Raw genomic sequence first — 24,493 nt, 5'->3', positions numbered from 1 at the left:
CTGTTTTAAATATGTTTTTAGTAGCTTTCTGGGCATTGAAAAAGGGAGTGTTATTGCTAGCGATGCAGGCCTTACTGAGTCATCGGATTTTATCAAAAATATATTCATTTGTGTTCCGAAGATGAACGAAGGTCTTACGGGTGTGGAACTGAATTTTCATTTTTGGGTGAACTAACCCTTTAAGGCTTGCCAGTTTGGACATTCAAGCAATTTTAGACCATCGGATGTGTATTATTATATTGAGCTGTGACATCACGTGAAGATCACGCGCATAGACAGGAGTGCAGAACCTCGTTGTCAATGCTGTCCTGTGATTTATCACTAAAGTAGCCTATAAACTCAAAATAGTAGCTTAGAAACGAATTCACACACAATCGCACTCTCATTAATGCATTCAAATAAACGCACTGGTACTGTGCTAATTTATCTGTATCTGATTTACAACGAGCAGAAATCTGTAAGAAATGTTACAAACCATAGATAAAATAACTGTTGAAAGTGAGCTATGTCATGTCGGAGCACTCTTTTATTAGGAAAAAATACCTTTAATAGTTGCATATTTATAGTACAAACCTTGTCAGTGAACTATGAGGGCAAAAAAAAAATTGTTCATTAATTGTAACCGAGGTAAAATGTTCAATTAATCAAGATTTTGATTTTAGGTCGTATCGTCCAGCCCTACTACAGAGGTACCCAGCACTGGCTGGTAGGTGCTGTAATTACAACATTCTGTGGGCAAAAAGCATCTTTATCTATTGAAAACCAACATATAAATAAAGCAATACATAAAGAGCAAATATTTCTATATAGAGAAGATAATTCCAGCATCTCTGCAACCCTACATAGGACAAGCGGTTTGGAGAACGAATGGATGGATAGACAGTTGGTGTTTTACCAGGAGAGCTCTTAAAATCAACAAATGGAGTTAAATTTTTCCCTGTCTGCTGCCTTTGATGTGTCAGCTCATGCACCGACAGGACACTCGCTAGTGAAGGGCTTGGCACTGTGTGCGTTTTTGGCAGAAAGCTAATGGACAGCTCTGTCCAGGTATTACTGATCTCCTCAGCAAGCACTCACAGTTTGGATAGTCAATGTGGCAGCGCATGTGATGGATTTTTTGCTAGAGAGGGGTTGACACTGAGACGGTGTCTCAACAGCACTTAAAGTTCCTGCAGAATCTTGATCTTTGATCCAGTAGCGGATCATCCTCATCATCTGTCAGGTAACAGGAGCTGCCACCATCTGTCGGGCTTCTCAGGCTTCGATCCACCTGGGCCCACATTTGTGTGCATGTTTGTTTCATCTTTTCATCCCATAACGAAGAGTTATGAGCAGCATTGAGTCATGATTAATGTCCCAGGATGTGGAGCAGCGCTGATTCCAAAACTGCCACTGAGAGTAAAAAAAAAAATCAGGGAAAAAACCCACCGATAAAACACACATCCCAAAGCACTGGACTGCTGCATGCCACACAAAACTCCATCTTTTTCTGTCGGCTGTCTGTTCTCGCAATCTTTGGTAGATGATCGCCGTAACCGAAGCCCTGGAGAGCAGATGTACTCTCTCGGCAGCTGCCGTCTCCACTGAATTGTGTAACGTAATTGCTGATATGTTAAAAGGTCCCAAATCCATCAACACGAGCCTGTTTCTTGGTTGTCTGCCTGGATGAGTTGTGTAAACAGACAGGAATCTTTCCACAGGAAGGCTTCCACAGTGACCCAGGAAGGCTTTGCACATTTGAAAACAGGATTGTTGTTTAACAGCTGATAAGCTGTCCACACAATTAATCCCAAGTGCAGCGCTACTCAAAATGTGGACAGCAGGCAGCATACGGCCCCTCCAACCCACATGTGGTTCATCAGAAAACATAAATATTACTTGTACAAATTACTTTTTACTTTGGCTATTAGACCATCAAAACCCTCTTAAAATAAATATTGAAATAAACTTATTGAAATAAATGCCCTTTATGCTTTCTCAAACTCCGGACAAGCGTTTTTTCTAAAAACTTCTTGGATTCAGCAGTTGAAGCTGTTTTGGAAAATTCTGATATTAGAAAATAATTACTTGTCGTTTAGGTAGCAACCTTTTTTTTTGAAACAACACCATAGAAAATGTCTATGGTAACATGCTAAATTATTGTAAATCTGTAAAACTAAATGACTGTAAAAACTATGATTTAAACAATTTTACAGTTCAAATAATACAAGGTTTTACAAAAAAATACAAAGTTTTATAAAATGATAAACCTCACATTTCAGCCTAACTGGCCTGAACTTTCTGACAGTAGGTCAAACTTAAAAGCAGAAATACAGCGGTTACCCCAGTTATCTCTGTATACAATATCCGTGTACACTTTATTAGGCATCATACAGAGGTGAGATGGAAAGAAAATGCCATCAAAACTTTTCTGAAGACACTCAGCTCCCTTCAGATAGACTTTCATTTAATCACAAATCTTGTGAATGGCCAATTTATATGTCAGAATGGCTAATTCTGCCAAAAGGCGATGAGTTTGCAGGTATGGGTTATGGCCTTACCTCCTTCACCTCTCCATTCTCTGGCTTGTAAGTGATGATGTATTTACGAACGGCGGTGGGCAAAGCATCCCAGTCCAGCTGCATGGTGCTGTGGGTAACATCCGTAATCCTCAACTCACCGGATGGAGGAAGAGGCACTATAGAGAGGGGAGAGATTCACAAAAAAAAAAAAAAAAAAAAAAAAGACAAACAAACGATGAGAATCTGATATGCTGCAAAACATCCCTGCTGAGGGAAAGAAAGCCCTACTGCCACCTACGGGTCACCCCCTGATCAGTGAGAGGGTCACTGGCGTATTCGCCTTGCAGGGCGAAGACGGAAACGCTGTAGGCTGTGTTGGGACGAAGTTTCTTCAGCTGGACATCAGTAACTGTTCCTTTCACACGCATCTGTGAAGGTCAACCACATCACAAATGAAAGGGATGGTGGACTTATTCAAGGGAACGTGATGGAAGAATCGCTTACGACCGCGCTGAAAAGACCAGCATGAATTTCTAAGCTTGTTTATGGTGGTCAGTGCTGCTTTGAAGAGGGATATGAAGGATGAACCAGGATTTTTATTGTTAACTAAAACCATAAAAAAAAAAAATCATTAATTGAAATAAAATAACATTGAATGAAATAAAATTAAAAAAAAAAAAAAAAAAAAATTATTTTATTTCAGGTAGATGCCAAGGCAAAATGTCTTATTTTCGTTTAGTTTAAGTTTTAAAATAACTAAAACGAAATAAATTAAAACTAAAAACTATATAGACAAATTAGGGTTGTGCGATTAATCGAAATCGAGTTTAGATTTTGGCTTCCAACAATTATTAAAAAAAAAAAAAACGATAATCGAGATAAAACCATTATTGTGCCGCATTCTGGTGTGCTTTTGCTCCTCTTTAAAAGTCCAAACTTAATGTGCAAATTAATAAAATCGTGATTTTCGTAAAATGGGATGTGCTTGAAATTAAAAATAGTTATTAAAAGCGTGAAAGTGAACTGGATGTGTATCAGTATATTGAATCCGTGCATTTGGTCTTGAAGTGACAGCAGCCTAATATTCCAGCTGCTGTGTGTGTCTTTAATGTCATTAAACTGAAGAACTATTGTTGCTTTAATAAGACTCAAAGCAAGTTTAATTCCTACAGTGAAGACTACGCTGTGTTTTATATTACATATGATTATTAATTTCTGTAGCAGGCTGTTAGCTGAATACTTATAGACTTACATGAAAAACTTAAAGCACTGTTTGTTTCATTTGTATCTTTTTTTATATTGTATTTGTCCTAGTGTTTGTAATTTGCTATTTTGTTTTTATTGTATTACTGACTGTTTACTTATTTTCAATAATTTGACTAAAATAACACTGTGCAGAACACAGTTTACACGGCCAAGATGAGTTTCAGAGGTGGAGCAAGTAACATTTGTAACAAAGAGTTACACAGTTAGCAGCATTGTTCTTTCTTTAGAAAACCATAGCAGATCATGGCCAAGAAAGTAAATAGGGTACATTTTGATTTCATCTTGACTTTGATCAGAATCCAAACCACAACACATGTTGGTCTTTTCAGCAGGGAAGTTTAAGCACAAATACTTGTTAATCCTTTATATAGCTTTCAATAATGGTATAGAGTCTGATTTCAGTCTTGACTGATATATTTTCGCACACAAAACCACAGAGATACGTATTTTGCACCTAACAAGCAAGTACTTATTATGCCCTCTATTTATTTCTGTATCCCAGCACTGCAAAAAAATATGTTCTTACTCAGTATTTTTGTCTTGTTTTAATAAAAATAGCTAAATATTTTTTTTTAAATTAAGATACACTTACTGAAGAAGCAAAATCACTTAAGATATTAGGTCTTGTTTTCTGAAAAATGTAAAATTTTCTGGAAAAAAGTATAAAAACTCTAAGCATATTCTTTTTTTCTAATGAAAAAAAATAGTGGAGCAATTTTGAAACATCTGCGCTCTGAGACAAGCCCTGTGGACATCAGATTCAAGCCAGAACTGACGTCGAGACCTCTGGATCTTCCCACTATGAGAAATACTTGAAAGAAAACCTGTGCTAAAAAGCCCCAAAGTGATAATGAGCTGCTATTTTCCAAAAGCTGCAATATAAAGTATGTGTTTTAACCCATTAAATGTAGACCTACCACCTGTGGTATCTACAATATCTCCAAAAATGCTTCCCATTTCCTCTTTCTGCTACAGTATGTCATAGTTGTTGACAGATTCGAGCTGCATAAGACCACTGGGTTTCCATTATTTCCATTTTGACTCTTCCAGTAAGTCCAAAATTATTTTCATTTACACTTTTTGCACTTTAAATATTCATCTTCATACTGAAGACTGCTCTGTAAAAAAAATATTTTCTTACTCAGTTTTTTTTACTTATTTTTTCAGTACAAATATCTAAACATTCCTAAATCAGATACATGTGCTTGAGTTTACTTAAAACAAGCAAAATTATCTGCCAACAGGGTAAGAAATATCTCATTTTCCCTTTGGATTAAGTTATTTTGTTACCCCATGTGGCAGATATTTTTTCTTGTGCATAAACTCATAATTTTCATAGATTTTTCAGAAAACAAGACTTTGCTGATTTTCAACCCGCTTTGTATTTTTACAATGTAAAAATGTATATGTACCATTTTTACTCGTTCTCTGTGTTACCTGGACCGAGAAATTCACATTTATTCATCAGCAAAAGTCTTTTGAGCTTTCATCTTTTCATCTGGAAAACTTTTCTGCTTTCCAGGGCTTTCATGAAAACGTCTGTTTCTTTCCGCTTTTTGCCCTCCATTTGGCATTAAACACTGTCCGTTGTCATCCAGTTTTTGAAATGTTGACTACAAACACTGAGGTTTTTCAGATTTTCCGTCGCAACATTCTCTCCGTATTTATGAATCCTTGCAGCCTTTAGCCACTGCCTCTAAAAAGTATTTCAGGGAACCTGTTACCACAACTTAAATAAATGCATGGTTGCAAGTTAAAAATTCTAACTTATAGTTTTAATTAAACCTTTTAAGTTGCAAACATTATTTTGTAGACTTCTGTCACCATAATAATGTTGATCATTACATCAACTTAATATCATCTGTAATTTAAACTCAAATTTCTTTTTTTAAATTAGGTTGTAGTAACTTAATGAAATAGTCTTGATAACTTCAGAAATTAGGCAGTGGATTTCTAGTTCCCAGCATGCTTTGCATAGGACTAGATAAGGAGAATAAATGTTGAAATTAAGTGTTAATTTATTTGTTTTTAGTGAATGGAAAGACCTGTTAATGTTTAATGCTGTTATGTTTGACATTTTAAAAGCTTTTGTGGTTACTATTGTGCTGAAGAGTAGATATATGAAGGTAAACACTACTTTAACTCTATAAGCAATGACTGTGCTAATGCCAGTGACAAGTAATATCTTACTTGTTCATTAAATATACATGTTAAATAAGTTATGCTAGCATGCACTATGATAGCTGTTGATTTGAACTGAAATAGATTAATTGGTTCCAGGTCTTCAAATCTGGTAGTTGGAGAGACTTAATTTTATTTTTTATTTTTTTTTTCAATTTAAAAATTTGTGTTTATGCCACAAATTATTAAGTTCCTCTAACTCAATGCAGCTTGTTGGTTGAAATTAAATTCTTGATGCAAACTGTTGCGTTAATTTTTTTTTGTTGAGCCAACACATTATTTTTTTAGTGTACAACATTCTGGATCCTTCACTGGAAACCGAAAGTAACTCATTTCCGTTAAAAGTTTACTCTCTGAATTCTTGCTCCCGGGAACAATACATAAAGTTGACACCATTATAACTAAAAGTTTGCTAAGAAGTATTTCCTACTAAATCAAGGCGGTATTTGACTCTGGTAAGCGTATCCATAGCAGACTGATGGGAGTGGCCTTTGACGGCAACATGCAACGGCAACATATGAGTGTTAAAGTTTTCCTACCCATTTGGCAAAAGCAATTTTTCTTTGTTTTCTCTAGTCAGGTAGCACCGACTTCAAAAAATGTTTCACCTTTCTACTGCATAGGCAGCCAAGTTGCTGCTCAAGTAAATGTATCTTTAGATATTCGTACTGGAGCACAAGACAAAAATACTAAGTATGAAAATTATTTTTTGCAGTGTGGGCATTCAGAGATTGGGACAACAGGTTGGGCAGTGGTTAAAATGTGTGGGGTCACCATACCTCCCGCTCCACAGAGCGTTCAGTGGCATTAAGGGCACTGTAGAGAAGCATGTAGCCTGTGGCCCCTTCGGCCGCATCCCATCTCACATTCATGGTGGTGGAGCGCACTTTGTAGATGTTCATGTTCCTCACAGCACTGAGAGACACTACAGAGGGGAACATGACTTTTCTCTCTTTCTCTTATTCATTTCGATCCCTGACTATCCTTCTAAGCGGACTGAAGCTTGAATGGGAACATGGAAGCATTCCGGGTGGAATGACGGATGTGTGACCAGGTGGAATGGAATGTCATGATAGACAATGGTTGGATGAGAATGATCATGGGATACTCACGTGATGGAAATGACTGACAGACAGACAAACAGATGTGCAAACGTCAACACATACACTGCAAAAAAATGATTTTCTTACTATAGCATTTTTGTCTGTTTTTAAATATCTATACATTCTTACATCAAGAAACATTTACTTGAGAATCAAAATGACTTAAGAGATAAAATCACATAATTTTGATACATTTTTCAGAAAACAAGACTTAATATCTCATGTCATTTTGTTTCTCGAGTAAATGTGATCTTGATTTAAGAATGTTTAGATATTTGTACTGGAAAACAAGTCAAAATACTGAGTAAGAAAATCCTTTTTTTCAGTGTAAAGACAACACGTATGTACATGAAATAATACAGTGACTCTTTGCGGTGCGAAGCAGCATCATGCCATATGAAACACAGTTACATTCAGGGCGCTGTGAAAGAAATTATGATATTAGGGTTAATTCATAATGTTAATTTTGCGGCAAAACAAACGTGGCAAAAAAAGTACAGCAATAGCATGTGTATTAGCAATGTACATTGCGTAGCATTTTAATTGCACCTTCTCATTGACTGGCTAAACATCAGCAAATCCTGCTCATTTTTAAATAGTAAAGATGATACTAAAATATGTCAATATGTATCAATATGTTACTTATAAGTCTCTTATGCTCAGCAAGGATGGATTTATTTGACACACAGTAAAAACTAAGTAAAACAGGAATATTGTGAAATATTATTACAACTGTTTTCTATTTGAATATATTTTAAAATATAATTTATTCCTGTGATCAAAGCTGAATTTTCAGCATCATTACTCCAGTCTTCAGTGTCACATGATCCTTCAGAAATCATTTTAATATGATGATTTGAAGCTCAAAAACATTTCTGATTATTATCAATGTTGAAAACAGTTGCGCTGCTTCATATTTTTGTGGAAACCATGATACATATTTTTTTAGGTAAAAATAAAAAAGCATTTATTTTAAATAGGTTTTTGTAACAATGTAAATGTCATTTTTGATCAATTTAATGCATCCTTGCTGAATATAAATACCACAGTATTTCCATGGTACTCCAAGGTACTTTTACCATATAAAATGTCAAAAAAACAAGGTATTACAACTAAAAAATGGAATTACCATGGTATATAGAAGAGCAGAACCATATCCTCATTAATATGTATTTCCAAAAAAGCAATTACATTTGTCCATTGTAGGATTCAATTTGTTTCTGATTACTTTTTGCTGTGTGTTTTAGTGTGCTGAAACATATTGTTGAGGAATTGGTTCTGGCTGTTCTGGTCAAGAGTGAATTATGGGTAAATGCACACTTACATGTGGTCTCTGTGCCTTTGAGGGGGTCACTGCTCTCCTCTCCCACCACTGAGTAAACCTTCACTATGTACTCCGTCAGTGGAGTAAGACTCTCCAAGACCACAGTCGTCACCGTCCCGTCCACAAACAACTGCATCAGAGGAACAGAATAAAGGTGAGAACACACAAGAATAGGACATGACAGTGTTTGAAATGAAAACAAATGAATCATTTCTTGGTCAAATACAAGTTAGCCTTTCCAAATTGTTTCCAGACTTTTAAAGAAGTCTAGTTTTGTCCTTATTTGCTCTTTCATTCTGCATCATTTATGTGCAGTGTTGGGGTTAATGCATTACAAGTAATGTGCATTATGTAATCAGATTACTTTTTTGATGTAACGTGTAAAGTAACGCATTATTTTAGAAATTTAAACATTCATTTTCCAGCCACTGACAAGATTTTCTGTCATTTATGACACAACCCTGCCCCGCCATTGACAAGTTTTCCTAGCAATCCATGTTTTCACTGTTATAAGGTAGGGGGCGCTATTACAACGCTATCCTCTGAAAGAAGCAGAAACAAGCGATAGAAGATTGTAAGCTAACGCAAACATCAAACATTAAACAGCATATAAATCAAAACTGCCTAAAGTTATTGAAATGAAGACCCAGGACGAGGTACAGGACTGTAAAGCTTTGGGGGTGTTGATGGACTTAAGCTGCTCCATCTATTTTTTGATCTGCATTATGAATCTGATCTGGATGAAGTCAAAAACGCGATTTTCTCAGCTTTTTGTTCAAAATGTTGCTTTTTTATGATACTTACCCACATTCAAGTGTTGAAGCTAGAATAAAATGTTTTTATTTTTTGTTGTTGTTTTTAAAGTAAAGGCTCTGTTCTTTCTTTTCATATGTTATATGTTCAGATATTCATACAACAAAATATTTTGGGGGCCATGTAAGTTTTGTGAAAATGATCAAAAATGTTAGCGCTGACTTGCAACTTTTTTTTTTTTTTTTTTAAATGCTGGTGAGGAAAGAGTTCATTTTTGTGAGTTTTTTTGCAAGTAATGCATGTTACTTTTCAGTTTCAACACATTACTTTCAACTTTCAATAAAAAGATTTGTAGAGTAGGTAATATAACCCTCTAGCTCTCTATGGATCAGGGAATAAGAAAGTTCTCAGAATATATTAATATTCAAAATGTGTTTTTAAAAGAAAATGGAGGTGTATGTTATATAGGCTATGTTTTTGAACTGCGATAAATACTTGCAAAAATGAACTTAACGCAAAAGTAACGTAACACATTACTTACTAGTAATTAGTTACTTTTTTAGAGAGTAATGAATATTGTAACGAATTACTTTTAAAAGCAAATTTCTCCAACACTGTTTATGCGCATAGATAGACCAAATGATGTTAGATGAGTTGCACACTGATGTTTAGTACTTCAGTTTAGAGGCTGGTTCAAATCCCTAACCCTAAGCATGAGCATTAGTCATCTTGGCACACATATGAAGTGGTTATACCTGTTGTGGTTCTCCTCCTGCGGTGCTCACATACTCTATTCTGTACTTCTCTACGGGTTCATCAGGGCCGACCCAGGTGGCACGGAAGGAGTAATAGGTCACGTCTGAGGTCGTCAGATCAGTGGGTGGCTCCGGGCCTCCTCCTGTGAGGGGTAATGATGGTAATTAGGTTTTAGCCTTTGACCCCCCGCATACTCCAGAATTGCACTGTTACATGTTTACTGTCATCAGGGCTGTTTCTGACCAAATCTGAATCTGACCTATAATTCTGTGAATGAAAGAAAGGTTTTCATGACGTTCCTAGTATGTTTTAAACTTATTTAGAATTTTAGATTTTTTTTTTCATACTTGTGATGTGTTTGAAATAGAACAATAATATGAACATTCAAATATTTCATAGGAGGTATAAATTATTGACTATTATTTCCACATGCGAACGGACACTGTGTTTTCTGGACACACAAGCCTCGGTTGTGGTAATCATTATTTCGCCACCATCCATTTTCAATAAACACTAAATATTTTTATTTCTGATCACGCTGTTTCTCATAACATTTCAAAACATCCATCTTCTTATGCTAATACTAAGCTGCATATGTGAATTGTGGCTAAATTTCAGTGCCGTTATGTTTATGTGTCGATGGAGTGCTATCAACAGCTAGGTCTAAAAACGCCTTTCCTTTTCTTTTCCTCTTTTTACAAAATTGAGCCCCTGAAGGCTTTGACCTTTTCGTGACAAAACTTTGACACTCTGATACTTGATCCAAGCGCAGACAGACGTTCCAGGCTCCGAAAACAAAAACAAAAAAACACAAAGACTAGAAGCAGCCTAGTCAAGAAATGGCCCTGACTATAATAAAGTGAAATAAAGACCAAATACTGTTAAAACTCTTAAACTTTCGACTGATTATTATTATCTTCTGCCATTTTGGGACAGATTTACAGCAGTTAGAGAATTACAGTGTTATAGTTCCCGTAATCTCATGGGGAAATTCAGATCAAAGTAACAAAAAATAAGACATGGATTCCCTGTAGGAATTTTTGCCATGAATCAAAACAACCAGCTCCAAGAAATCATAATATTACAAAATTTTAAATTTGATTTAAGGCAAAAAGGACAATATTGGAAAATCAGAAAAAGGGACTGTGTAACTTCTTTTAAAAGGGAAAGAACTGCAATTTTGAAAGAACTACAACACTGCAAATTGAAAAAAGGATGATACAATACAAAAATATTGACTTATAATCGTTGATTATAAACATAAAATGTTTTTATTTTAATGTTTGATTAAATATTCAGATATATACAAATGTATAGGATGCTTGTGTGTAGTGAGACGCTTCGATTGCATTATTCGCAATGCTTGATGAGTGAGTTTTTGCAGCAATTTTTAATAATGCCAGAACTCCTGGTAGGTCTGTGTCGAAAGGATTATAAAAATTGATGTATGAGATTTTTACTTTTGGCTGTGGCGCTCTTCTATAAAACAGCCTAATGAACAATATTACCTGTCAGGAAACTGTTAGTGATGATTATTATAATTAATTTCTTGTCTTTTTTCATGTTGCTATTGTCACATTTTAAACAAACAAACAATAAGTCACTCAAGACTGTGTGTCACAGTGACTTTTTGACAGTCAAGGGAGTTTTAGGTACTCTACTTTGCATCATGCCTAAAATACCCTTAAAAGTCCCATTGTAGCCTTAATCTTTAATAAAAATATTAATAAGCTGTTCCTATGAAACATCTTTGCTTTTCCACTGGTGTCATTTAGATCTCCATTCTCATATGGAACGCCTACTTTTCATTATCCAGTCAATTCCTACTCTACATTTCTCTTATTGACTATCCCTTTTCCCTCAGAAATACTGTATCACAGCACTGTAAAAGTGCAACACACAGTCTCTCAGGCTTATTGTTTGACCTCAGTGATACCTGGACCCTTGACACTGTTACACAGGTTGTTCGTCAGGTCGTCCACAATGTCCAGCAGGAAGGAGAAGTCAGCCACGTTGTACATGTGGATGTCATCGGGATCAGAAGCGATGGTTCTCAGCTCATTCTCATCTGCGTTCTTTACACCTGGAGATTACAGAACGAGTTAAAGTCCATTCTAAATGAAACCTAAAGACTTTAGATATATAAGGACGGTGCACTCATTTAACTTATGAACTGTAGAAAGAAGTGCAACATGCAATACGGCGGAATAAGTCCCGCCTTCTAAATAAAAGAAACAGCTGGCCGCAGAGTGAACAGATTTTGGTTAAACTTTCACTGAGCATCCATATCAGACCGCAAAGCTTTCCTCACCGAAATGGGGAATTCGCTCTTACCAATGGCATACAGTTCAATCCCCTGGTCCCGAAGGTTCTGAGAGTTGACCGCGATGTCATCCTGTGACTTGCCGTCAGTAACCAGGACACCGATCTTGCGAGAGTTTGGACGCATACCAACGTTAGGTTTGAAGTTGTTCTGAAGGATGTAGTTTAAAGCAAGGCCTGTGTAATAAGAGAATATTGGTAATATTAGTCTAAATACACAACATGGCCAAAACTACATGGACACAGCAAAATGAACACCAATCATATTTTTAAGGTCTCTAAATGATCAAAACTTTGCTGAAAATCCTGGCACACACAATCTGTGTAGTAGCCTTCTGTCATCTGATTGATAGTTTATACTTTTTTAGCAAGTAAAAGGCATTTTAGTATAATTGTAAAAACGACCAACTTCAGCTCATGGTTCATGTGTCTTTTTGGTGTGGATTTTTTTTTTTACTGATTTTTAAATGTAAGAATAACTTTTATTTTGTGAGTAATAATTCAAGATGAACACTTACTGGACTTAAGCAACTTAATATGTTTACTTGATTATCCATATATCATTTTTCAGAGAAATCAAATGTGAGTCTCAAATATGATCATCGGGCTTTTGATTTATTTGCTTATCTCTCAATCATCATTATATTGCATTACATTGTAATGAAAACTATAGAAATTTGTTCATACATTTAAATATTATCTTACTAATACATATTATTGGCAGATATAGAGTGAAAACTGGTATTTATATGCATTTTATGTATCTGTTATCTCATTGATACCGTTATCTCATTGATTTACATTACTTTTTGGCCATATAAAAATCAACAACTGTGCCAAAATGCATATTTTTGCTCAGTTTGGGCCTCCATATTTGCTCAGTTTTTTCCCTCCATATTCTCACTCTATCAGACTATATGAGCCATAAAAGCCTGATCTATCAAATATGATACACATATGCAATTTTCTTAGATTTTGTCTAAAAGTTTAATAAACTGTTCCAGTTTTTTTTTTTTTTTCTTTTCATTTTTATGACTATTATTTCATATGTCAGGTTTTACAGTGTTTATGCTATGCCATACAAAGACAATCTAGAGAACTGATAACTGGAGTTGCAAGTGACAACATGACAAGTAGAAGACAAACTTTCTACACACACTTTGCGATTTCACCGCCAATGAATGATGTTGGGTCTGATGTATAGATCAGAATACAATATGATTTACCAGTCAGAGTGTTTCCTCCTTTGTAGGGTAGATTGGCCACGGCCTCCAGCAGTTCGCTTCTGGTTCTGTGAGAATTTAGGTGCCACTCTGTCTTTGGGTCCCCACTGTACTGTGCCAGGCCTATAAACGGACAATACAGTGTTCATATTTATACACAGATCAAGATGTCATTCTCTTAGAAATTTCTCTTTTATAGTCCAGATTTTGCCTCACATGTTTCTCCTAAAATGTTTGAAGACATAGCAAGAGTATACAGGGCTATAAAATGCATGTGCAGGTCTTTCAATCTTGGAAAATTTTTATTAGAAATGTTTGAGGTTATACTGACTTTTATTTGCAAAATTTGGTATCAGTTTGAGACATTGTTGAGATTTCTTTTGAAACTCTAAAGCACACATGTGAGATTGCAAGTGACATTTTTAGGAGAAACATCTGAGGAGAAACCATTGAATTTCACTGCTGTCTAGGAGAAAGAATTGCATTACTAAAGAGATCTATTTCGTGACCTATGGGTGTTGCTTAGCTGTAGACCACCTCGCTAATATAGGATTCAGGTTAAATTTCTCTTACCAATCTGGACACGATCCGGACCGATGTCAAAGACACCCACCATGCGAGCAATGAAAGACCTTATGGTCTTGAAGTTTAGACGACCAATGCTCCAAGATCCATCAACAAGCAGGACGATATCAGCCTGGGCTGTAGTTTTGCACATTACATCTGTATGGCCAGAGAACAATTAAGTCAGTCAGTTAATAGTCATAAAAATTAATACAAATAATAATAATTAAAACTAGTATTAAGCAGTTGCAAAGATCAAAATGGATTGTGATTGTGATAAAGGATGCAGTTTAAAGCTTAGGACACATAAAACATTCACACAGTCATGCAACGCATGACAAAACCGTTTATTTGGCATTTTGAAAAGATGATACATTTTACATATCACGTTAAATAACATCTTTTAAACTATAAACTCTTTGTTCATAAGAGATGTCTTGGTCTGTGTCCCATCCTGCTGTCTCTCCAGATACCTGAATGAAGGGAAAAGAGGGGAAAGCGCCGCCCGTCTGGCCCTGCTCAAAGAGAACATGTTGCATAATTGTCTGATTTATAGATCATTCCCTCAAGCAACAAAAAAGAAGATTAAAAAAAACATGGATAGATAACACCTAATCGATATAGCCAGCTAATATCTTAAAACGCTGTGGGTATTTTGAAATGTGTTATCTAGACATACCTGTGTGGGAATTTCTTAGTACCAATAAAATTTATCCAAGGCTTTAAAAGAGATTTATTACCCAAACAGGTGTTCGGTCTCAATTGTGATGTGGAATTCTCACATTTAAATTATGACTCCTTGCATCCTAAACACTAAAGCCAGGAACATACTAAGCAAACACACATGCAAATGCTCGGTCAATGCGTTGCACGCACACAATCCCATTGTAGTTGCCTCTGCATGCTAAACTAAAAAATAAGAAAGTATTTTAGCACGTTACCTTTAACAAACTAATTATTACAATCAATAATATCAATCAAAAACCTTTTCTGCATTATAAGGAAACTATTAAGTCCACTGGAAAAAATACTCTCTGTAATGGAAGAAGAAGAATAAAATATAAAGTAGCGCAGTATAGACAAGCATGGGCTTCCTTAAGCAATGTCAGGAGAGCAAACACATGTTGTGTTTTCATCATCTTGAATGACAGCACATAATGTACATGACATTTTATATGATGACAGTGTGATTCAAAGGAAGTGGGGAATATATTTTAAACTTGGTTACATAGTCCACTGATACACAAGTAACTTTGCAACTACATGTCAACTAGCAGTCAGAGTATTAGAAGACTGTCTGCTTAATATCTGCTGACACTTTATTTTGATGCTCTCAACAGACATTCTACTGACTATAAGTAACTTTGCAACTACATGTCAACTTATTCTACTAACCCTAATCTCACAGTCTGAGTCTACTAATACTCTAATGAGAGTTAGTTGACATGCAGTTGCAAATTTACTTATAGTTAGTAGAATGTTTAAAATGGACTACCGTAATAAAGTGTAACCATAAACTTTTAGTGAAAATGGATAAAGCAGATGTGAGATAACTATCAGATCTGCTGTTTCCTATTGGAGTCATGCGTATTTCATTCAATGAACCGCTCAGTGTGGCTCCTTTACATACAGTGGGGCCAAAGTGGCTAAGACAATATTGAAAATCCGTAATTCAAAATCTAATTTAACACTGAACATAACCTGAAAGTGTTAGGATTTAAAACTAAAACAAATGAAGATTGTGACATAAAACGAATAAGAAATATGTAAGATTCTCCACTAGTTCACTAATCAAAGAAGCAAATTTGTGATATTGACCATGTTAACTTTGATATTGATTTGATCATCAGGTTGTGAACCAACTTGTAGAGTTGTTAAGGCTTGAGTGCTGCTTTCATTAAAGCAAAAAGCTCAGACCAAATACTACGAAATTCTAAAAATTTTATATTCTAGTAGTATTTATTATTGTTAGTTCATAATGTAGTTAACTAATGTTAACAAATGGAACCTTAATGGAAAGTGTTTCCAGTTGAACTTGTAAAATGCAAGATAGAGGCATGTATACCATGTGCCAATTTTTCCACAGAATTTTTTTTTCTTAATGTGTGTCGCATGCAAATGACAAGCTGAGTGTTACACCTCAGCTCTTGCCTGGGATATTTCCCTTTCCCTCTCCTGCTGGTGTCGGTCGGCCGACCCTCACCATCAGATCTGTTTCCAATTAGGAGCGACATTCCAGACCAGGGTCAGCAGACCATGTGCGAAGCTTTCATTCTGTATGTCACTTTTTTCCTAACCAAGTTGTAAAGCATTAGTAATTATAAGCAGATAATCTTTCTAGCTCTTGAAAGTCAAGAGACCTTCCATGCGAAGACAGAGACATGGCTACCATGTGGCGCAGTCACCCTGTCTGCTCTTTCACAACACAATTAGCTGTGCTGAAAGGTATGTGCCATTACTCAAAGCACTAGGCTGCAGCCGATTTTTCCAATTCCAAACTGACAAAGAACTTTCAAATGTTACGCTTTGTTATATATGGAGTCTTTTTGATTAACTAAATGCATAGCAGATGAACGGATTTGTTCAATACATCCTATATTACAAAATGAATGGTGTATGCTAATTGTTTTGGAACTCAAGTTACTTTGTACATAACGACTTGAATGCTCTGCGGTAACATGAGATCTGATTGGTTAGTTTGGGAGGGTTAAAGTACCAGAGGTCAGAAAGAGTTGTTTTTGTTTTTTTATTAATCTTACCTGGAGACGGAAAGGTTGGAGGTGGAGGGGCATCAGAGAGGGTGGTCTTCTCCTCTCCAGCCAATGGCATACTCTCTCCTCCATCAAACATACCAAACACACTCACTGAATACTTGGTGCCGGCCCTGAGATGAGAGCGACACAAATCAGTCAACAATCTCATCTAGCAACCTTAAAAGGCTAAAGCAGCACTATGGAAAACAATAGTGTAATTATTCAGCTCAAGTCAGTTCAGTGTTGATTCATTTCAGTTCAATAACCGTGCCGGTAACACTTTATTTTGATGGTCCACTTTAGACATTCTACTAACTATAAGTAACCAGAGCTTAATTTGAGCTGGATCCAATTCCAGAAAATGGAAAACTTATTCTACTAACACTTATTCTACTAATTACAATTAGTTGACATGAGGTTGCAAAGTTACTTATAGTCAGTAAAGAGTCTAAAGTGGACCATTGAAATAAAGCGTAACCACAGTACCAGTGTTGCACTGTTAGGGCCCTATCATACACCGGCGCAATGCAATACCAGGCGCGACGCAAGTGTTTTTTGCTAGTTTCAGCCTGACGCAGTTATCATTTTCATGCCCACGCCATGTTGTTTAAATAGCAAATGCACTCGCGCCCACCTGTTCGCCCATGGACGTGCTGGTCTGAAAATGAGGTGTGTTCAGGTGCACTGTTGGCGTGTTGCCAACAAAAACCTGCTCTAAAGTCAATAGCACACTATTTATTTATTTATTTATTTATTTATTTTTTGTTATTTAAAGGGTGTGTTAGTAATACGGGCCTATATACACTCTGCTTGTTACACACACAGGGACACGCAGCAGATCACAAACATTTTTAATTATTAAAAATAAAAGGATTCCTCTCTGGAGAAACATTTCCGCTTGCAAATTCCACCATGTAATTATGGGATCCGCCATGGTGCAAGCACACCTGGCTTTTAAAGGAAATGGGTGATGACACTCTGATTGGTTTATTGCATGTTACGCCCAAAACACACCCATGACTCATTAAGAGAATATGTACAATCCTTTTTGACCATGCGGCGACCATTTTTTCCATCGTTAAACTAGCAAAAGTGGATTCGGATACGCCCTAAGTGCACCTCCACCATGCGCTTCAGACCATGCACTTAGACCATTAAAATAGGGCCCGTAGTGTCATATCAAGCTTAATTCAGTTCAAATTTTGTTCTCATCCGACAGTGTCAGTGAAGTTAAATCGACAATATTAATGAATATTAGTTGTCTTTTAATATTAGCTGTCTGAACATTAGTACGTCTTTTTTATGTTTTTGCTCTCCAGGGGCCAGTTGCATAAACATAGCCACTATGTTTTAAGACTGTGTCTTAAGAACTAATCTGACCAGCTAGCAGTTAGCCAAGCTAATCAGTCTTGCTTTTCTGATTCAAATTAGACCAATCAAACTTTTACAGTAACTAACTTTTACAGTTTTAACTTAAAATTAACTAACTTGTAAGACTAGCCAAAGCAGTTTATGCAACCAGCCCGAGGTCTCTATGCCATTCACATGACTGAAAACTATGAATAAGACCATTAACATGCTTTAAGAAGGTAAATAGTGTACATTTGATTTCACGTTGACTTTAAAGGTGCTTTATAGGGCATATCTTCAGATGTCTGTTAAGTGTTTTATGTGTCTGCATTGGCGTCTCATACCTTAGCTCCTCCAGGACCACTGTGTTGTCATAGGGGCCTACTAGCAACTCTCCCAAGTCCACTTCCTCCCCAGTGGGATGGAAGGTGACCTTGTAGCCCTTCACATCCCCAGGAGCATGATCCCAGGTCACCCTGAAACTGTTTTTAGTGGGTTCTGAAGTTTGGAGGTTTCTGGGAGCTTTATATAGAGACACTGCAGAGATAATAAACAGTTTCGAATTAGATATTCACAGACAAATACCTTTGGAGCTTTAACCTAAACAAGTTGTCAGATATCTTCTGATATTAACTTACATGTGGTTCCTTCTCCTTGTCTTGCTCTTCCATCACCAAATTTGTAGACAGGAATCACAGTGATATCATAAGTGGTCTGGGGTTGCAGGCGCCTCAAGACTATAGTGTCAGTGCCTCCTGGTGCTTTGGAGGCCAACTGACGTGTATCACCCTTAGGTTTATACATCACCCTATAATTGACAACATTGCCGGGTGCTGGTTGCCATGTCACCCGCAAGGTCCTCTCTGTTTCTTCTGACACCGTAAGAGCTCTGGCAGCAGCCGACACTGTCAGGGAGATAAATGAAAGTAAATGTCTATTAAATGTTGGACTGATTCAACTGCAATCCCAAGGGGTCAGGAAAACCAAACCATGTGAATAATGAAAGTCTGTCTGCCAAGATAATCTTGATCTAACACAGGCCGCAGATCTCCAAACTGGGTGAAACCAGACATGCCGAAATGGTTGTACGTCATGCATAACACGGACACTCTAAGACTGTCTGCAATGTTCTCTTTTTATGCCATGACTGGAGTGTTTTTACGCAGGAGGGAAAGGAATGAATTGTCCACTTTAATCGGCTGACGGAACACTTTCAAATTGTGAGTTTTATGGATGGAAAACAACACTTCCAAGTTTTCAAAGAATCCCTGTTCCAAAAAGACACTGCGTTAATGTTGGTCCTGAAGGAGGTAAGGAATAGAGTGATGGCAGAAATAAAATGCAGCCGCCTGAGCCAGAAGACTGTTTTCGGCTCAATTGCTGGGCCTTTTAGATGACAGACAATAAATAAACAGCCAGACAGCAAGATAATCCAATTGCAAATTTACAGCATGCTTAACCAGGTCTAAACTGGAGTGAGTTGCGCCATTGATTGCTAAGTAAGTGTATACAATAAGTGCTGAAATCCTGCATCCCTTGATAATAGAGAGCATGTGTAAATCATTAAATCAGCCACTACACACACTCCTACACCTCCGTACACTACACCATATGTTACAATAGCCCATAGCCGAGGTATTTTAGAGGAAACAGTGGCAATGACGCAAACCTATGGCAATGACACTCTGCCCACGCTTGGTGTTGAGCTTATGAGAGGAAATGATAGTCACTTTTCCACTTTTTCCACATCAGAATGAACACAGAGACATTTCTGTATTAGAGCCTTTGCTTCCAGCATACTTAAGAGACCATGTCATTGTGCTGCAGAGTGGTTTTAAAACAACCATTGAACTTGAGTGTTCTGATGGTATGGTAACATTTCATGGGCAAAAAAAGATCTGTTGTGCATTGTCAATAGTCTAGCAATGTATGAAGCACCACTCACAGAGAAGTCACTTTCAAAGCAAGCAGCTTTCGGCTTCTCAGCGAATAGAATTCATGTGGCCAACTTGAACACAAACAAAAGAAAACAATTTTGTCCTCACATAAGGATTCCACTTGAAAATGACTGGATTTCGCCAGCGGAATTTTGCCGAGCAATGGTAAATGTGACCGCGCCTTAAGTGGTTACTTGGTCATTGCTAGGGTGTTCTCAGTGGTTGCTTACTGGCCTACCCTCAAGTCTGTATGATATTCTGGTCTCTAGATATGTCTTGGGTGTACATCTGTGGGTTTTGTCATCCTACAGATGAAAAACATAAGCCTAGTAAGTTTCTGAGGCAAACGACCAAACTCAAGTTGCGCACATTATCAAGCACCACACATATCTTTCATTTGCTAGTAGCGGAGTTTAATTTGAATCTGTGTGCAGACTACAGACCCCTTCGTTGACTGCTGGCGTTCCCATTCAAATTGTTAGGGCAGATACTTCATCAAGGTTTATGTGCATGTCAGTGGAATATTCTGACATTATATACAGTATATCAAGTTTTTTTTCCTCTCTGGGGTAGGTTACCTCAGGACGAGAGGCCCACCCTAGACACAAAGAGCGAGGTAAAGAGCGCTCAGTCATATGCTGAAGTCATTATGCAGGCGGGAATGGACTTACCATCTGTGGTCTCCTCTCCATGCAGTGGCTGCCCCTCCTCACGGCTGTAGGCAGCATAGACAGAGACCTTGTAGCGGGTCTCCGGTGTAAGACCATCCAGAACAGTGGTGGTTATGTCCCCGGGGATGGTTTTCTCGCCAGCTTCCTCCGAAAAGAGGGATTTCCAGGTGACCCGATAAAGACGGACGTTGCCAGGGGCGGCGGTCCAGGATGCTACAAAACTGCTCTCAGTGACATCTGAAGTAACCAGATTCGAAGGTGAACCAAGTTCTGAATGATTGAGAAAAAAGACACAAAATACTTAAAAACAGATCATATTACATTCAAAATCTCACAATGTCTGGTTACACAGAAGCAACAATGACTTCCCTTCTAAAATGAAACACCTTAAACCAGGCTACATTGGTTAACTGGTCAACCAGTCTGGCCAAGCTGGATGTGCTTTGATGCTTTTAGAAGGGTTTCTGACACCTAGACAGGCTAAGACAACAACTTGCAAATCACCTAATCCAGTTAACACTGTTTGGCCAAGCATAGCGACTGGACAGACCAGCAAAATACTGCAGGCGGGTTTAACCAGGCTACTTTGGTTAACTAGTTGCCCAAACTGGCCAGGCTGTTTAGGCATGTGTGTTTTAATGGTTTTAAAGAGGTTTCTGAAACCTAGTCATGATGGCAGACCAACTTGAAAACCTAACATAAACCAGTTAACACCAGGCTTAGAGAGTGAGCAGACCAGGTAAGATCAGCAAAATACTGTAAGTGTGTTTAAGCTGGGTTTTTCATGCTATAAAACTCATAATTTTAATATGAATCATTTTGGATTCAAATTGGAATCCAACTTCTTTTGGAAGTTGACAGCCTTGATCACTGTTTACTTTTGCTGAGGTAAAACAGCAGCTTGGACATTCTGCTAAACTTAAGTTAAAACTTAACTTAAGTAAAAAAGTCATATTGGTTTAGAACAACATAAATCTATATAAATTACAGAATTTTCATTATTGAGTGCACTATTCCTTTAAATCTCCACTTGTCTGTCTAAGATGCCGGTAGCTCACAATTGCTTTGATTTTCTCTGTCAGTAATGCATACCCTGGAAAACAGCTCTGCAAAAATAATCTCTTCCCTGCTGCCACACATCTGTCACCGCATCTACTTTCCATTGAACACGAAACCCGATCCATTAAACACAGACTGCTAAAACTGCAGATGTAGCTGTCTTTTTGATCTGCGCCATACCACCTACCTATCTTCTCACTCTCTCTCTTTCTCTCAGTTGTATGTTGAGTGGGCCGAAGCAGAAGAGAGGAGAGAGACCAGAAATGATATGAAAATGTGGGAGTGCTGACAGGGTAGTCAACTAGAATAAACCGCAGTGTGAAACTTGCACAGTAACACCTCTCCCTCTTAGCACTCATCCTCATGTTCTCCTGTCTCCCACCCGTTGAGCTCTTCTGGTCTAAAACACGCCAAACGGACCATCTGTCAGTCTAAATCAACAGCCCAAATTAAAGTGAACAATACCAGATTCTGCGTCATAGCTCAAACACGGACTAGATATCTAATAGACCTGGGAGGATAGGGATTGCAAATGACAGGATAAGTGCTTAGGAAAATTATTGTCCCAATTTCTTTCCGGAGAGTGCTCCAATGTCTAATTCCTCAAAAACATCTGTATAGGTTTTTTTTTTTTTTTTTTTTTTTTTACCTTGGAATATGTTAGACAGTTGGTGGTTTAAAAATAGGTAAACATTTTGTTGGGAGGGACAATGAGAAAAGAAGCTAGATTTCACATTACATTTTCCAATTAATATGTGAGTGGTACTTGCGTGTGCAAAAGTTGTTAACACATTGCTAAGGTTTTGAGACGCTGTTTGGATTTAAATAGGCTAAAACTTAAGAGTCTATTGCAGTGATTAATATGTTTCTAGCACGTTATATGTTTGGGAACAGTTCTTCTAACCCTAATTGATGGAGCTTTTCATTTCTTAAACAGCCATGTAGGAAGATGTATCATGGCCATATTGATGCCAATGTCAAGATTCATCAGGCTCAAATTGTGAAAGAATGGTCAGGAGAGAGCATGAAGAATCATTTTCACACATGAATTGGCAGACTTTAAATTCATTGAAAGTCTTTGGGATGTGCTGGAGAAGACTTTACAGAGTGCTCACCTCTTGGATTGTCAATACCAAAAATTGATGCACCTAACATCACAACATTTATTTCCATCAAGAGGTGCATCAATTTTTGGTCAAGATCTTGTATCGACAATCCAAGAGGTGAGCACTCTGTAAAGTCTACTCCAGCACATCCCAAAGACTTTCAATGAATTTAAGGTCTGGACTCAGAGGTGAGCAAATTTGAGCCTGATGAATCTTGTTTTTGTCGAATATGACCATGATGTGTCTTCCTACATGGTTGTTTAAGAAATTATACACTTCATCAATTAGGGTTAGAAGAACTATTTTCAAACATACAGTATAACATGCTAGAAGCATAATAATCACTGCAATAATGATCCAATCATAGACTCTTACGCCTTTGCCTATTTAAATCCAAACAACTACTTTTTTTTTGGACGGGCAGTGTATTACCCACCAGGTGAAAAAGTCAACTTATTACGTAAAGTAGCAGCACAAGACCTCTCTCCAACAAGCCCCACATTATGAGGTACCATTCATGTTCGTAGCACAAACTCTGCGGGAGCTTTACAGACTAAAGTTTATTAGTTCAAATCACTAAGCCAACAGTGATGCGTGCCCCAATAACTAATTCAAGATGAAACAGACAGAGAAGTCAGGACTCCATGCCAGGTTGCCTGGATCTAAAGTCGTTCTACGGCCAGCATAGAGGTCTGATTTTACTGACAAAATGCAGAGGAGAGCAGATCAGATGTTAATGTCTTCTGCAGGCTGCTTTTGATTATTAAAATGCAGACAAACTGCCGATGCCAGGCAATACAGTTCACGTCTACTGAGAAAACACATGCTATTAATGAACATTCATTTGTGTTTTTGCATTGAGAGAAAATGCACTTAAGAGAGAGGCAACAACGTAATACTGTGCATGAGTTTATTAATGCTGTCCTGATATTGTTATGTGTTGAGGCCAGATTAAAACCAGACTACTTTTGGACCTCCACATATGCTATTATTCCTTCTTTGATCCTTGTTTTAGTGCTCCATCCAAGCAAAATGTTGATGTTAACTGGAAACAGGAGTTCTAGCACTAATGTGACTGTCATCCTGAATTATTTCACGTTGGAAAAGTTTGAAGTACCTGGAAGTAAGACAAATTCTCCACTGCTATGTCCTTTAGGCCAACATATTCTCTTGATAGTAGGTCTGACCGCCTCATGCATATTAAGTAATTTTTTGGCCTTTTGCCTTTATTTCAATAGGAAAGTGCAAGGGTAGACAGGCATTGGGGAACAGGTTCAGGAAAGGACCTCAAGCCGTGACAAGAACTTTCCCACTTGCCTACAAGGCTATGACTTTGACTGACCGCCATATGCATATTACATGTTCATCCTCATTCAAACCATAGAGGCAGTCCATTACATGCAATCTGCCAGCAATCGCATCATTTACTACATGGCACAAGCCGATTGGCCTCTGATGTTTCTTCAGCCAATGAGATTGCTTGCTCAGCATTTAAAAAGTCCGGTTCAGAGTTCGCTGTGAGTTGTTTCCTCTGAAACCCACCACCTTACATGCTCACACCAGAGTGTCTATGTATTTATTGGCAGTATCAAGTCCATAATATCTAGTCTGCCAAGACCAAATA

General features: G+C 37.4%; 1 protein-coding gene across 1 annotated transcript in view; it reads right to left on the bottom strand.

Moving 5' to 3' along the window:
• The window catches only part of col12a1a (collagen, type XII, alpha 1a), a 91,285-nt gene that overhangs the window by 48,480 nt on the left and 18,312 nt on the right, over positions 1 to 24,493 (bottom strand). The window contains 13 exon segments of the mRNA XM_051869177.1: positions 2,541 to 2,677; positions 2,800 to 2,929; positions 6,728 to 6,873; positions 8,376 to 8,505; positions 9,884 to 10,026; positions 11,821 to 11,967; positions 12,219 to 12,383; positions 13,433 to 13,552; positions 14,003 to 14,152; positions 16,753 to 16,877; positions 18,441 to 18,633; positions 18,735 to 19,001; positions 20,705 to 20,974. Of these exon segments, the coding sequence (XP_051725137.1) occupies positions 2,541 to 2,677; positions 2,800 to 2,929; positions 6,728 to 6,873; positions 8,376 to 8,505; positions 9,884 to 10,026; positions 11,821 to 11,967; positions 12,219 to 12,383; positions 13,433 to 13,552; positions 14,003 to 14,152; positions 16,753 to 16,877; positions 18,441 to 18,633; positions 18,735 to 19,001; positions 20,705 to 20,974 (2,123 nt within the window).

The sequence above is a fragment of the Ctenopharyngodon idella genome, chromosome 17, assembly GCF_019924925.1.
Source record: "Ctenopharyngodon idella isolate HZGC_01 chromosome 17, HZGC01, whole genome shotgun sequence".
Taxonomy (NCBI): Eukaryota; Metazoa; Chordata; class Actinopteri; order Cypriniformes; family Xenocyprididae; genus Ctenopharyngodon; species Ctenopharyngodon idella.
The sequence above is the reverse complement of the archived record's forward strand: the minus strand, read 5'-3'. Positions and strand labels throughout refer to the sequence as shown.